Source organism: Marmota monax, unplaced genomic scaffold, assembly GCF_021218885.2.
Source record: "Marmota monax isolate L192 unplaced genomic scaffold, Marmota_monax_Labrador192_F-V1.1 WCK01_AAM20220418_F8-fsc00102, whole genome shotgun sequence".
Lineage (NCBI taxonomy): Eukaryota > Metazoa > Chordata > Mammalia > Rodentia > Sciuridae > Marmota > Marmota monax.
The window spans coordinates 2691451-2706572 of record NW_026692494.1 but is presented as its reverse complement, the minus strand read 5'-3'; the positions used below and the strand labels follow the sequence as shown (position 1 = coordinate 2706572).

At 57.1% G+C, this 15122-nt stretch overlaps 2 protein-coding genes across 3 annotated transcripts in view; both read right to left on the bottom strand.

Annotated features, from left to right (window-relative positions):
• The window catches only part of LOC124092396 (complement C3), a 28919-nt gene extending 26166 nt beyond the window's left edge, over positions 1-2753 (bottom strand). Inside the window, exons 1-4 of the mRNA XM_046443917.2 lie at positions 2599-2753; positions 1579-1771; positions 386-548; positions 227-297 (exon numbers count right to left, since the gene is read on the bottom strand). Coding sequence (XP_046299873.1) covers positions 227-297; positions 386-548; positions 1579-1771; positions 2599-2672 — 501 coding nt within the window. The 5' untranslated portion in view covers positions 2673-2753. The remainder of the gene's footprint in view (positions 1-226; positions 298-385; positions 549-1578; positions 1772-2598) is intronic.
• A 3794-nt stretch (positions 2754-6547) lies between these two features.
• On the bottom strand, positions 6548-13689 carry Gpr108 (G protein-coupled receptor 108). 2 transcript variants are annotated; one of them, XM_046443915.2, is made up of 18 exons: positions 13528-13689; positions 12665-12784; positions 11628-11678; positions 11352-11434; positions 10542-10666; positions 10381-10427; positions 10203-10271; positions 10018-10122; positions 9375-9508; positions 9201-9276; positions 8722-8795; positions 8522-8639; positions 8239-8369; positions 8109-8152; positions 7741-7826; positions 7522-7605; positions 7285-7409; positions 6548-6959 (listed from the first exon to the last, which is right to left on the bottom strand). In XM_046443915.2, the coding sequence occupies exons 1-18, from the start codon at positions 13645-13647 to the stop codon at positions 6887-6889; spliced, it is 1665 nt and encodes a 554-aa protein (XP_046299871.1). In that variant the 5' UTR covers positions 13648-13689; the 3' UTR covers positions 6548-6886. The 2 variants fall into 2 exon arrangements, with proteins under 2 accessions (XP_046299871.1, XP_046299872.1); XM_046443916.2 differs by having other exon boundaries at positions 7741-7790; positions 13528-13688.
• Between the last annotated feature and the right edge of the window lie 1433 nt (positions 13690-15122).

Here is a 15122-nt window from a genome sequence, read left to right as displayed (position 1 = left end):
TTTTATCCCAAGGGAGGTGGGAGCCATGGAAGGCTGTGGGCAGAGGAGGAAGAGACCCTCACTGGGGTCTCAGAATGTTTGGGAGCATGTGCTGCCCTGTGGGTCCCCCTGGACCTCTGCCATCTCCAGACATCTCTCTTCATTGATGTCTCTGCATGTCTCTTTGTCTCTGGGACCCCCTGTCCATGGTCTCTGTCCTGTGTGACTGGCGCCTGGCTTTCTGTACCTCAATGCTGACGACGATGGTCCGGCCCACTGGCAGCAGCTTGTGGTCCACAGTGAAGATCCGGTAGAGGACTGGAAGGCCGTCGGAGAGACAGAGGAGCCCATGAGACCTGGCCCCACACCCTGGGGCCTGGCCCTCCCCAGCCAGCCCAGCCCGTACCCGTGGAGCCGGGAGTGTAGATGGTCTTGTCTGTCTGGATGAAGAGGTACCCGCTCTGAAGGCTGACCAGCACCACCTTCTCCACCATCGTGGCCCCGAAGTTCGCCAGGACAGTCACAAACTTGTGGCCCTTTTCCGACCTGAACTCCTTGCTGGCTGGGATCTAGGCATGTGCCAGGGGATTGTTAGGGGTCTGCTCCAGGGTCCCATGCCCTGTGTCCAGATTCGGGGCCCTTGGCGGGGCTGTGACCTGCTCCTCTTCCCCAGGGAACCTGCCCATCATTTTACTTTGCCTGTGTTGTCCAGGTTGGGAGAGGGCAGAGGCACCAGGAGCAGGAGCCAAGGGGGATCAGAGAGTGGACTGAGGGTGGGCTCAGAAGAATGACAGGGTGGGAACTCCAAGGGAAAGGGACTCAGAAAGGGGCTTCGACTCAGGAGAGGAAATTAAAAGGGACTGAAACCTAGGGAACGGACTTAGAATAGAGAGGAGACTCTCAGGAGGAGACTCAGAGGAGAAGTTCCAAAGGGGAGGAGACTCAGAGATGGGCGGGGCTCAGAAAGGGAGGACATTCAGAGAGGGGCTCAGAAAGGGAGGAGACTCAGAGAGGGGAGGGGCTCAGAGGGGAGGAGAGTCAGAGATGGGAGGGGCTCAGAGGGGAGGAGTCTCACAGAAGGGTGGGGTTCAGGGGGGAGGGGGCTCAGAGGGTAGGAGACTCAGAGATGGGAGGGGCTCAGAAAGAGAGGAGACTCAGAGAGGGGAGGGGCTCAGAAAGAGAGGAGACTCAGAGAGGGGAGGGGCCCAGAGGGGAGGAGACTCAGAGATGGGAGGGGCTCAGAGAGGAGGAGACTCAGAGAGGGGCGGGGCTCAGAGGGGGGAGACTCAAAGAGGGGAGGGGCTCAGAAGGGGAGGAGACTCAGATGGTGGAGGCTTGTAGGGGAGCAGACTCAAGAGGGGAGGGGCTCACAAGGGGAGGGGATAGAGAGGGAGGGGCTCAATAGGGGAGCAGCAGACTCACATGGTGGAGTTTAGAGGGAGAGTACACCCAGAGGAGGGGCGGCACTCAGAAGGGGGCAAATTCAGAAGAGGCAGGGCCTGAGAAGGAAGACGCCCAAGGACATGGTTCAGAGGGACAGACCACAAAGAGTGGGAGGGGCTGTGGAGGTCAGCAGGGTTGGTTCCAGTCTGCGCCCACCTTGATGGTGACGTTTCCCAGGTGTCCCGTGGCGCCACTCAGCACCGTCTTCTCACTGGACAGCACTTGCTTCTTGGCTGGAAAGTCGTGGACCGTGACTGTGACAGGAACGTCCCCTTGAACTTCGTGGGCCTCCAGCACTATGTTTTCCTCATTCTCCAGCCGCAGGATGTTGGGGGTGATCATGGAGTACCTGTCCAGTGGCGCACAGAGCTGTATTCCCAGGGACAGGAGACTCCAGCCCTAGCCTGGTCAGTGCCTGGATGCTCCTCTCTTCCCTAGCACTTTGCCTCAGACCCTGAAGGGGATCCAATGACAGCCTGGGACACCTGCCAGCCTCAGGTCCTGGCTATGCCTTCCTCTCTGGCACTGCCACCTCCCTATCCCCATGGGAAGGATGGCAGTCACCATGACCTCCCACCCACTTAGCCAGGTGTACCTGGATTTGAAAGCATGAACATCTAGGGCTGCAGTTTCCCACCAACCCCTGATCCTCAGAAACAAACCCAGCAACCCTCTTAAGTCTCTAGATTTCCAAACCACAATTGCCTAAACCCATATACCCCTCAACCTCTAAACCCCAAGTCCTAGAATACTCCAAACCCAAACTTAAGCCTCTGACACCACGGTCTTATTAATACAACTAGATCCACACACTCCCAACCCTGCATAAACCCAAAGTACCAAATCACTAAGCCTCCAAATGCTGAAACTCATGTATTCTGAACTGTTTGGACTTGCAAAGTCCAAACTCTTAAGCCTCCAGTTTACTCCAACTCACAATCGCTAAGTACACAGACCCTCCATCCTAAACCTCCAGACACTCAGTTCCATAAATGTGCAAACTCCAATTCCCCTGTGCCTGGATTCCACGGGAACCCAGCCCACAAACACCCCAGCCAGGCAGCCCAAATTCTCATGTCCTACCAGCAACCTGAAATCCACAGACACCATGTGCATCTGGATTCTACAAGGACCTGAAGCCCAAATGCTTGCTCCCACCTGGGCCTGGCTACTCACATGGGGTCCCCCAGGGCCAGGGGGAGGCTGGTCAGCAGCAGCAACAGCAGACTGGGACCTGAGGCAGGTCCCATGGTGCAGGGAGAGTGGAGGCAGAGGGACAGAGGAGAGGGAGAGGACAGGGAGGAGTGAGCAGAGCCGCTGGGAGCTCCTTTTATCCACTGGGCCTCTCCCCCACTCAGCCCTTCCTTCCCCTGTGGATTGTCCCTCCCAGGGGCTGCCCCAGATTGCTCAATACATTTCCTGAGGGTTTCAAGCCCTGTTGCCAGCAAGTCCAGGGGTTAGTAACTTGAGGACATGGCCCCCAATCCCCTTAACAGAAAGTCCCTGTCCGTGGACATAGCAAATCTCAGGGTCAAGGTCAGCTGGCATGCAGGATTGTTCCCCTACTCGCAGTCTGTGATGGAGAACACTGGGTTCTGGGGGCTATGGACACATTCTGCATACCACTCTTCTCTCCTCCCGGGTCGCCTTGCTTTTTCCTGAACACTATACCCTAGAGATCATTTCACACTGGTGCTCAGAGAGCTTCCTCATTCTTACAGGGAACTACTTCCTATCACACTGTGTGGAAGAATCCAGGGTCCTCTTGAGGGGCACGTAGACTTCTGTGGTTGCACATCACACTCTCGCAGTGAACGGTCTTGACCTGCTCCCTTTCCTAGCTTTGAGCTTCCTAGCTGTGGTCTTTGGGCCAGCTCCTGATAAGCATTCTGAGCCTCAGCCTCCTCCTGCAGAATGAGTTGTTTTGTTTTGCAACGACAGGAGAAAGTGCTGGCTCCACATGTACATGCCCCGCTGACATTGCTAGACACTGCCAAGTTCCCCTTCCTGGGAGCTGTAGTGATTTACCCACTCCTCAGCTTGCATGAAATGCATTGCCAATTTCCCCAGGGCCTGGTCCCCAGAGCACGTGGGCAGGCTTTTGGATTCTTGCAACCTGGGTACAAACTGGAAGCTCAGTGTCATTGACATTTGCATACCTCTGATGCTCAGAGGTGTTGTCCCCTGACACAGGAGGTAAAGGGTTAATGGGAATGGTGTGAGGGTGGGGGGTCTTGATCCCTGGAAAGGTGGTTTCCAAACCCCACTGAAAAGGTTAAAGGGGAGTTTGCTCTGATTTCCTGTAAACCACACACTGTCCCTGGCTGTGCCAGGGTGGGGGAGGCCTGGAGAATTAGAGCAAACCTGGCTTCTGTCCCTTTGGTTGCAAAACCCTCTCAGGGGAGACAGAAGATGAAAACACTTGCTCAAACTGATCCCCCGTGGCCCCCATGACTTCCCCACTCCTTCCTCCCATCAGCCACCCTATCTCCTGGTTTCATGATGGCCCTAAGCACAGGGACTGGGGCACTAGCAATGCTGACGAGGGACTCCTGTCCTGCTGCAAGGATTGGTTCCTTCTTCTGGAGCCTCAGTTAAGCCATCTGAACAGTGGCCCACAGGACAGTGCTGCTATGTGCCCTTGGGAGGGGCCCAATGCCTAGAAGTCTCCTGGCTGAGAGAGGGGGATCAATACAGGGTCGCCATCCTTCAGGCTCGTGGTGCTGGGGATCTGGATGGGCTCCAGACCTGGTGACCACAGGCAAGGGGGCTGGAAGGGGAGCAAGAGGCCTGAGAGGACCAGGCCCACTGGGAGGAAGGGGAATTCCTGGGCCTCGTGGCCTTTCTCGGGATGTGTACACATTGTGTCCAGAGGCTTGGGAGGGGAATGGTGGACAAGATGAGCCAGCAAGGGAGCGGTGGGGGTTCCCAGTGGAGGCCCAGGAAGCCCAGCATTCTTGTATCTGGGCGGGGCCAGGCTGCTGGCTGACAGGTAATGGGGCATCTGAATGGACTTACTCTGAGCAGGTGCGGCAGGCCCGTACCTTTAGGTCCCACATGCAGGCATTCAAGCAATCTGCGAGTATTTAGGGGAAAACATGGCATCTTTCCTGAACATGCCTAGAATTTTTTCTGGACATTGGTCCCGACTCGGTCCAGTGTAGCTGCCGCGGCCACCGAGTTGCACTGTGTTGGTGTCACCCATCTGTGAAGTCTACAGGAGGCTGCGAATACTGCACTATTTACATAGGGGACTTGGCCATCCTCAGATTTGGCACCCCTGGGTGTCCCATAGGAACCAGGCCCCTGAGACTGCTTATTATTTTCCTGATGTTGAGATTTAACTGGAAGTCCTGTGTTTGATCTAGCACCCCCAGATGGGGTGCAAGGAGGGGGGTAAGGATTTAAGGGTGGGTCCCAGGCGCCCCACTGCACACCTGCCTGAGTTGGCTGCTGCCTGGTACACCCTGTCCCCATTCTTTCCTCCCTGAGGACTGGCCTGCTAGTCCTCCAATTAATGTTTTTCTAGAAACATTCACACACCTTTTATTATAGTACAGTTATTATTTTTCTCAGCTATTGTTGTTAATCTCTTCCTGTGCCTGATTTATCAATTAAAGCTTATTGTATGTATGTATAGGAAAAATCATGGCACGCACAGCAGCAGCTAAGAACTGGGATTAGAACTCCGCTCCAGTTTGTGTTCCAAAGATGTCTGAGTGTCTGATTCCTGCTGTCACAAATGACTGTGAACTTACTGGCTTAAAACAACACACGTTCGGTACCCTACAGTGCTGGAGGTCAGAGGTCTGAAATTGAGATGTGGACGGGCCGGTGCCTTCTGGGGAGGTTCCATTTCTTGGCCTTTCCCAGCTTCCGGAAGCCACCTGCGTGCTTGGCTCAGGGGCCCTTCACATCCTGCAGCCTCTGCCTCCCTCCTCACACCTCCTGCTCTGACCCTCCTGCCTCCCCTTAGAAGAACCCCAGTAATGATGCTGGGTCCACAGGGTGACCCAGGGTGACCTCTCCATCTCAGGTTCTTCACTGAATCCCATCCCGAGCCCCTTCTGCATGTCAGGAAGGTCATGCCAGGCCTTAGGGTTGGGGACTGCACACTCTGGGGTTGGGGAGGCCGAGAGTCTGCAGACTGCACACAGAGGGAAACGGCTGCACATGGCCCCGTGCCTTCTTGCTTTAGATCCTCCCTGGCTCCTCCTGCTGCCCCAGATGGCCCTCAGGCTCACCCGGGTGTCACTGCAGCGCCAGTGGAACCTCCTGGGCCTGCAAGGCTCCGACTTCCTCATCTGGCAGCTCTGCCGATCTGTCTGGGCTGCAGCTGGGGCTGCTTCCCTTTACAGGAAGTCCTCCCCAGCCTGCCCCATGCTTGTGACCTCCTCCAAGGAATGTTTCTCAGAGATCTCAGGGGTTCCTAGGGACCCATGGGAGGGGAGAGAGGACAGGATCCTGAGAACCTGCCCTGAGTGGGTGCACAGGTGTCTCCAACCTGCAGTCACTCAGGGTTCCGTGAAGGTGCTGAGATCAGTGTTGCTGGCCCTGGGCACAGCCACTCATACCCATTGTTGCATAGGAAACTCAATCAACTCCAAGGTCCCAGAGTCCAGCTGTTGGTGGGCAGTGTGTGCAGTGGTGAAGGACAGCTCCACAGAGGGGCCAATGGTCTGGCTTTGAGCCTTTAGTCTCCACTCACTCACTCGTGGTGTGACCTTGAGTGAGTTACTTAGCCTCTCTATGCCTCAGTCTTCCTGATGAGTTAAGGTCCACTTATGTGGGGCGGAACACAGGCAGCCATCACTATGTCAGCTACTCATCATTTTGCCCTTGGTGGGGGCCACCTCTGGGCCCTCCCATCCCCATCCCCGTCTCCCCCAGGTTCTGCACATGCCATCCCTCACCTGGGCATCTCTTCACTTTCCCTGGCCTTCCTGGCTGAGTCAGGGCCTGTGTGGCTCATCCCAGATCTGATGGCCCCGTGTTGGAACTGCCTGGTGACATGTCCCTCTCCTTGACCTCCTGAGGAAACATGAGCCCTTGAGGGCTGGAAAGGGGTGAGGGCCTTGGCCACTGCTTTGTCCTCAGCACTGACATGGGGCCCAGAACACGGTAGTTGCTCAATTAATATTTATTGACTGTGTAAAGCAAATACAGGTTGTAAACACAACTTCCACCGAGACCTCAACCCCCAGAAAGGCAAGAAACCAGGGTAGCAGAAACGGAGTGGTCCTTATTGTACAGCTGGAAGTGGGTGGTGGTCCCCTGGTGAGGACAGGGCTGCCCAGCAGTTGCCGGGAGGAAGGGACAGTCCAACTTGTAGATGGGCTCCTCTGGGGACAGTAGCCCCGGGAGCAGGGTGCCTTATCTGCAGGGTGCCCCAGCTCCCACAGGCTTTGGAGTGTCAGGCTGAGAAGCGGGCGGGAGGAGGCCGCTGGCTGGGGGTGCAGAGACATCACAAGAGCTCTCGCCTGCTGGCTGTCTTGTTGACTTTGGTCAGGCCTTCCCGAAACCCAGAATCCGTCATTCTGGGGGCAGACAGCAGAAAAGGCCGTCGGGAGCTGAAGGGCGGCAGGCCTGCCCAGAGCTGCCCCAGGCCTGCCCACTCTGCTTCGGCCACCCAGGCCCTGCCCCAAGAGCAGTCCTGGCCCGCCACTCCACACCCAGGCCCACCCTGGCTGACCCTCCAGTGGGCCTAACGCACCCCGCGTCAGCCGTGGCCCCCACCCCATCCCAAATGGTCTTCACCCATTCAGCCTGCCGGAGAGCTGGGAGCCGAGAGCTGAGCGGAGCCCCACCCCTCGCCTGGCCCCGCCCCCAGACGCCCTGGCCACACCCACTCAGCCGGCCTACACTTGCTCCATCTGAACGTCCTCCTCATCCTCCTGGGGCAGCTGCAGGTACGGGTTGTCCCCAGCTGGCTGGAATTTGTAACCCGTGAGCACAAAGAAGGCAAGGGTGGAGCCCTCCACCAAGAGCTGGGGACAAGGGGCAGAACGAAGGCGTCAGGCACCCCCCCACACACTGTAGGGCCCACCCCCCCACTGTAGGGCCCACCCTCCCTTGAACCGAAGCTTCCCCAGGGCTCACCTGGTACAGCCACTGCCACTGGAAGGGCACTGCCACCCGCAGGAGAATGGCAATGATGCGAGTGAAGTAGACGTAACAGATGACCTACGGGGGCGTGGCAGGCATGGGACAGAACAGATTAAGACCACAGGGGTGGACAGAGGGTGGGGTGGGTGCCAAGAGGCTGGTGGTTCCGGGCCCCTCGCCAGGGCCTCCCCATGATGAGGGCAGACCTCTTACCATGACATAGTAATGTCGGAACAGCTTCAGCTTGGCCAGGTTCACTGCCACTGGGAGGTGCGCACAGACAGGGGGGTCAGGGGCCACTGAGGGCAGGACCAGGGGGAGAGGGGAGGGGGCAGGAAGGACACCTGGGGGAGTGTCCCAGGGCCAGAAAGTCTGGAGAGGAGGCTGGGGGTCAGGAGGTGGGAGGTGACAAGCAGAGAGAAAGGAGGCGCCAGGCAAGGGGAAGAGAGGCCCACGGGGTGTCCAGGGATGCAGAGGCCAGGAGTGGGCAGAGTCAGGAGGGGCATCCGGGGGCAGAAAGAAGGGCTTGCAGCAGGAAGATGGCTGGGGGCCGGGGGCACAGTCCCGGGAGCAGGTCTCACCCTTCCCGTCGGTGTCAGACGCATCCTGGAGATGCCGGATGGACCTGGGACGGGGCAGGGGACAGAGGGCAGTGAGCTCTGACAAGCCCACTCCTGTAGGGAGCAGGATCTCGGCAGTCTGGGTCCTCACCAGACAACTGGGAAGAGGATGGCGCCACAGCAGATGAGGTCCACTAGAAACAGGATCTCCTTCCAGAGCCCGTAGTCGCTGGCGCCCTCCTCGCGGGACTCGATGACAATGTACGCCACGTTGGCCAGGACCTGCATGGCCAGGCGGGTAGGTGGTCACCTCTTGACGTACCCTTGACTCCTGTGGGATGTGAGCTCCCACCTCGCCACCAGGATATGCCCCCTGCCCTCCTCTGATGGCCACGGCACCCCCACCCCACCCCCCGGGAGCCGTCCCTACACACCTGCAGGGGGATCACAACCCCAAACACCTTCTTCTCCTTGTCAGACAGGATGTACTTAATGAAGGCCCAGCCCGAGCCGATCAGAGCGATGGTGATGAACAGGAGCGCTCCCTTCAGCCTGGGGCACGGGCATTTGATGAGGGGGTGCCTCCCCTGCCCACTTCCCCCTGCCCGCCCCGCCCGGCAGAGGGGGCACTCACAGGTGTGTGATGTAGTGCACGACAGCAAGGCCTTCGATGGGGTGGCCCTGGCTGTTGATGAAGTAGTAGTTGATCTGGAGGTGGACGGACGGGTGGACAGTCAGACCAGGGGATGCCTGGGTGGGTGGCTGGTGGGGGTGTTGGGGACATGGGCGATCCCATGGGATGGGTGTAAAAAACTTGAACGGTTATAATCAGGATGGGGGGGAACTCAACAACGGACAGTCATCACCCACAACAGCAAAAGGACAGGCAGAGTTGGATGAGTAGATGGCCAGGCAATCGGTGATGTGGACAATCATAGTTGGACCAGGGGACAGTCAGACTGGAGAGTGGACAGTGGGAGCTGGACGGGACAGGCAGACAAATGAGATGGGGAGACAGCTGCAGAGTTGGACACCCAGGCCTGCAGAGCTGGGGGGAGCCTGGAGCGTCCCACCTTCCCGGCCCGCCCCTCGCCGCCTGGCCTGGGCGCTCACACTATGGAAGAGGAGGGAGATGCTCTTGGTGAACGCCAAGGCCGCCATGAGCCAGTGGATCTTGAAGACATTGTACCTGGCAGAGGGTTGGGGAGAAAGGGCAGGGAGAGCGTCAGTAGAGAGTAGGGATGGGTTGTGGCGGGAAGTGGTGGTGGGTGTGGACAAGGGCATTACGTGTTCCTGCAGAGCACGGACACCCAGAAGATGCCAGCCGCCAGGAAGCAGGCGGACATGATCAGGTACAGCTTGAAGAGGGGAATTTCAGCAGCAGACAGGAAGCCATCGGGGTTCTTCTCCCGGATCATCACCTAGGGAGGGGCAGATGGTCGCAGGGCCTAGCTCTGGACTTGGGGAGCCAGTACGGCAAGTCTCCAGCTCTCCTACTTCTGGATGGGAAACTGGTCTCTGAGCCTCAGTCTTCCCCCATCTCTCCAGTGGGTACATAGCCATCCCTTGGTATTCCTTGAGGGTTTGGTTCCAGGACCCTAGTGGACACCAAAGACTGAGACGCTCCAGTCCCTTATGTAAAATGGTGTAGCATCTGCATAGAGCCTCCCACAGACTCTCAGTCATCTCTCGATGACGCAGTACCTGGAGCAACATGCGGCTGGGCCAGATTGCTTAGGGGTTAAGAACAGGGAAAGTCTATGTACTTGGCACAGATGCAACGTTTTCCCCTAACGCTTTCAATCTGCGGTTGGTGAATCCTCTGACGGGACATGGAGGGCCGGCCATACGGGTGCTATTTCCCACCACTGCCACCAGGAGGATTTTAAGAAGTGACACGACAGCAGCCAGCTGCTACCCCTCTGCTCACGGTGATGTCAAACGGACGCTCCCGGCCAGGCATGGAGTTGTAGCAGTTGTGGAAATTGAGGTTGTACTGGCCTTCCTCTGCCCTGGAGCCGATCACCACGTGGAACTGGGCCGGGGAGAGACGAGCTCAGCCTGGGGTCCCCAGCTGTTGGGGGAGGCCAGGCTGCAGGCACCACACACACTTACACTGAAGTTGTAGGAGTTGTTGAGGTGGCCCAGGCCCAACACCAGCTCCTTGTCCTTCCCATTGGGGTCCTGAAGGGACAGAGTCCCTCCATCAGCTGGCCTTTCCAGATGGCCCAGGCTCGGGTCCCCATGCACCCCTGGGCTAGGCCTCTCTCCCTCCCACCCTGGCTCACCGAACCTGAGACACTGCGAGTTTTGCCTTGGCTTTGTTGACTGTGGAGGTTCCTGTAGGAGACAGGTGAGTGATTTTAAGAGAAGCAGTCAGAGGGACAGCAAAAAGTAGGGGGATCCACAGTGTGACCCTGCCCATCTTCCTCCCTGGCAGGCAGCCTAACTCACCACTGTCTGCTTCGGGGGTGACTGTGGGCTCTGGCTTTGGAAGCGCTGGTTTGGAAGTCTCTTCGGGGAGAAGCCCAGGAGAGATGAACAATTTCTTCTGCTCCCCATATTTTCGTACCTGGACCCTGGGGTGAGAAGCAGGGGCCTGAAGCCTGGGGTCAGGCACACACCTGCACTGAAGGACGAGAGCCCCTCAGGCGCTCTGCATCTCCTCCCCGGGGACAGCACCTGGCTGAGCCTGGGGTCACCAGGTTGACCCCAGCATGAACCATCACCCATCAGGGCGAACCCCTCACTGCTCTGCTGGCTGCACTGGCCACTACCCGTTCCTCCAACCGACTCCTGCATTCCATGTTAGCACCTCATTTTGTACCCACAGTGAGGCAACATGGTGTCGAGAGTCCCTGGCACCAGGCTGCCTAGGTCTGAATCCCAGTTCTTAAGACTCAAGTTTTCTCCTCTGAAGAATGGGCATAAGCACAATGGAAGGATCAGTGAGTTCACACATGTTAAAGCTCCCGGGGCACCTCTTGGAGCGCAGGAGGCATTCAGCAAGGACGACGGCCTATAATGCTGCCAGTCTCCCAAGCTGCACCTGGTCTTCTGCTGAGCCCCCAACATTCCCTGAGCACCTCCCTCTCCTTCCTCCCAATCATCAGAGGCTTGAAGCAGACACTGGACAGTAGTGGCTTCTCCCAGGAGACTCCAGGGTCTTTTGAGCTCCTGTTCCTCCTGATCAGCTCGGCACATGTGGATATCACACTCAGGAAACCCCGACTTGGATCTTTAGCCAGTCGTGCCCCAACTCACTGCAGACCCTTGGTGTCGATGAGGAACAGGACCAGGAAGCTGCTACTGTTTCTTTGTAGAGGACAGTCATGGTAATCCCGGGTCTGGAGAGCAGGCAAGAGGGAGCAGGGGTTACCTCTTCCTATGGGTTGGTGCAGCCCCACCCTGTTTACCTCCCTCAGGTCTCTTCTTGTCCCCACCTCTGGGGAACAACCAGGGACTATGGGTTCTAGAGGCAGGAGACAGACATCCTCCAGTCCCCAGAGTCCCTCCTTCCCTCCCCACCCCTCCACTCACTGAGTAGGAGCGAATGCCACCAGATCGAACCCGGCTCAGACTGAACCCCACCTGGTGGGTGTAAACAAAAAGGGAAGATGTGAGGGACTCCAGGAGGGACCCCTCAAGCCACCTCTTTCCCAGCAACAGAAATGTGGCTTCACATTTACTGAACATCTACAGTGTGCCCAGATCCCACACTCTTTCTCTGAGTTTCCCAACAACCCATCTCTCCCCCGTCCTCTTCCTTCATCTCCAGCCATCACATATCTTTCAATCTGCATGTCACTTCCTCAAGGAGAACTTCAACAGCTCACCCTGTTTCCCACAAATTAAAATGTTGATGGGTTTCTGCTCTGGGCCCTGGGAGTTCACACCAGGACCTGACATGAAGCTCTGTCTTTTTCAGGGTGTGTGATTCTGAGCAAGTTCTGTACCTCCCAGCTGGGGCCATCCCCTGAAACCTGGATTCAGTGAATTTCCACAGCATTCCTGAGAGGTAGTTAAGAGGGAAGGAGTCCAAAGAGACTGCTGTGCAGAGGACCTGGTCCTGGTGGAATCAGTAGATGCTAGTCATTCACTCTGACTCCCGGGACTGGGGCTGTCTTGCTCACTGGTGTGCCCTCCCCTCCCATTAAGAACAGTGTCTAAGTCAGGTGTGATGGCCTGTAATCCCAGCTACTCGGGAAGCTGAGATAGGAGGATTAAAATTTGAGGCCAGCCTGGACAATTTAGAGAGATCCTGTTTCAAAATAAAAAATAAAAAAGGGGCTGGGGTGTGGTTCAGTGGTAGAGGGCTTGCCTAGCATGCACAAGGCCCAGGGTTCCATCCCAAGTACTGCAATCAAAGAGAGAGAGAGAGAGAGAGAGAGAGAGAGTGCCTAGCACATATCACATGAGATATTATTATTCCCAGGTGACAAGTGAAAAAACTGAGGCTCAGAGGCCAAGGGACTTGCCCATGATCACATGAGTGAGGGGCAGAACTAGAATGGGAATCCAGAACTGGAGGAGGAGGGGTGAAGCTTGTGCACCCAGCCCTCTCCCAAGCCCCTCACCAAGGGGGCCTTCTCGTCTGTCTCTTGGAGGTCCAGCCGTAGGAGCCTCAAATCCACTTCCAGGGAGCCATTGGTGTAGAACCCGAAACTGTTGAGCTGGATATCTGCTCGCTTCTCCCCCTGCCGGACACCAAGGAGGTAGAAACAGCTCAGACTTCTTTGTACCAGCCCAGCCCCAAGGCTCTGGCTGGACGTCTCCGTGCCTCCCAGTCCTCTTTACTTAGGACAGGCCTAGAGGGTGACAAGAGAGGATGTGAAGACCTCTTCGCAGGGTGTGTCCCCGAACCACTCCAGGACAGGGACAGGGTGGCCCTGGATTTTTCAACTACAGTTCTGGTAGTCCAGGAAGAGAAACGCTGGGGCAACTGGCCCTCACTGGCTGAGAACCACTCTGAAAGTAATTATTCATCTCAGTGCGCCTGGCCTTCACCTCCTGAAAACTTTCAGATTCCAACTGGAACCCCAGAGGGCTGAGATTTCGGCTAATCCCCCAAGATCCCAGCGAATGTCCCGAAGATCCCACCCGAGAATCCTCAGAACTTCCTCTGAATGGCACCAAGGGACCCCAATGTCCCCCAAAGTGAGCCCAAGAACTTAAAAGGGCTTAGAGCGAAGGGTTCCGAGAGATAGAGCCCCAGCCCCATCCGCAGGCACGACTCTAACGTGGCTGACCAGGTGACTCGTCACCAATACGGAGAGATTCTGGGACGAAACCACTCCGGGCCTACAAGCGGGGGGGGGGCGTCAGACTGCTCCATCCCGCCTCAGGAGGGGGGAGGATGGACGAGACCACTCCAAGCCAGGGGCTTCTCAGGGGCAAAGTTGCGCCCCGCCACCCCAGTCCGCCGCGCGGCGGGCCTCACCGTCAGCGCCAGCCGGTGGATACGCCCGGAGCAGCCGCCCAACAGCAACAGCAGAAGGAGCCGCTGCCCCCACTCTGCGGGGCCCCAGCGGCCGAGCCCCCTCCTCTCGCTCACTGCCATCTCTGGAGCTGCCGCCTCCCCTGACACCGCCTCTGACGCCCACAAGCCCGCCTACCAGCGAACCAATCGCCGCACCATGGGGCCGAACTCTTAGGAGTTTCCAGCCCGCCCAACCAATCAGCTATCATCTCCTCGATGGACCGCGCCTATGCGACACTAGATGGACAGCACTAGCTCCGAATAGGAGTACTAATATCCCTTAACCCCACCTCCACTTTCACCAATCACTAGAAAGATTGTCCCGGATATAATTTGATAAACAGTCCGTCTAACCAATTATCCTGGACCTGATATCCGGCCCTTAAAGCGGAATTCCTTGACCTAACTCTTAACGGTCCAGGACTACATTACCCAGAATTCGGCGGACGTAGACGCACTGGACAAGGAGTAAAAGAACTACGTTTCCCAATATCCCCAAGGACAGACTTCCGCTTCTTACTCTGGGGATGTGGCTCCCAGCCAGAGCTTAGGCTTTGGGTAAACACACGCATCTGTTGAGGCTGTTCTGTTCTCCTAATCTTCCTGGTCCACAGAGAGGCCAAAACCTCGCCCTAGGTTAAGTCTTGACCCTTGGATGACTCGTGACCCCAGGCTGAGTCTCCAATCTTAGACTAAGCTACGGTCCCAGAGTGAAGAAATTGGAGGTCCACCTGCAGAATTCAGGCTTAACCCCTTGCTGCTGCTGAAACTCAGCTTTAGCCTGAAACCTTGACCCTCTCTCACACCCTACCAAACCCGAACGTCCCGCTCCCCGTGCACATTGAGCCTTAATCTCCGGCTGAGCCCCTGGTCTGTATAGGCCAGCCCTGACTCCAGATTAGCCCTTACTCCTGGACCGTAGTTTCAGTTCCTGATCCCTAACTGCATTGCTGAAACCTCTGGTAAGCTTCCTACTCCAGTCTGAGATCCCATCCCAACCATGGGGCTAATCTGGGCTGAATCCCAAATCCAGTTTGAGTCTCTGACCAGATTTGAGCCAGAATTTTGCTGGGCTGGGCCCCAGTCCCTGACTGAGCCACTGAATCCCACCTTGCAATCAAAGGGTTTCTAGCCCAGAAGCCACCAGAAGCTGGGGCCCAGTCCCAGCGGAGCCAACAACTCCAGTGTAGGTTGGGAGCCCTGACACAGGAGGAGATGGGGGGGGGGGGACAGATTCCTCCTGCAGCCCCATCTGGGCGTCTGTTATCTGTGTGGCCAATGGAAGAGTGCCAAATGGGTGGCACCATTGGCACTTCTTCCCTTTCATCCCAGAGCCTCAAGGGGATTTACAAGGTGTGAACCGACTTTTATGGGAGTAGGATACAGACTTCCAAGCCCCAGGGCTCCAGTATCTAGGGGAGGGGCCGTGTTAGGATCCTAGGATCAGTAATATTAATGAAACCTGATTGGGCTCATGGATGAGACTGGAAAATGGGGTGGTGCAAGCATGAACTGCACTGGAGCGGGGGAGAGGCCTGGGACAGGCGCCCCAAGGA

Coding starts and splice junctions, on each gene's coding strand:
- Gpr108 (XM_046443915.2), bottom strand. CDS start 13,647: ATGGCAGTGAGCGAGAGGAGGGGGCTCGGCCGCTGGGGCCCCGCAGAG. Junction 10,272..10,380: donor CAAAACTCGCAGTGTCTCAG/GTTCGGTGAGCC, acceptor CTGTCCCTTCAG/GACCCCAATGGGAAGGACAA. Junction 10,123..10,202: donor ACAACTCCTACAACTTCAGT/GTAAGTGTGTGT, acceptor TCCCCGGCCCAG/TTCCACGTGGTGATCGGCTC.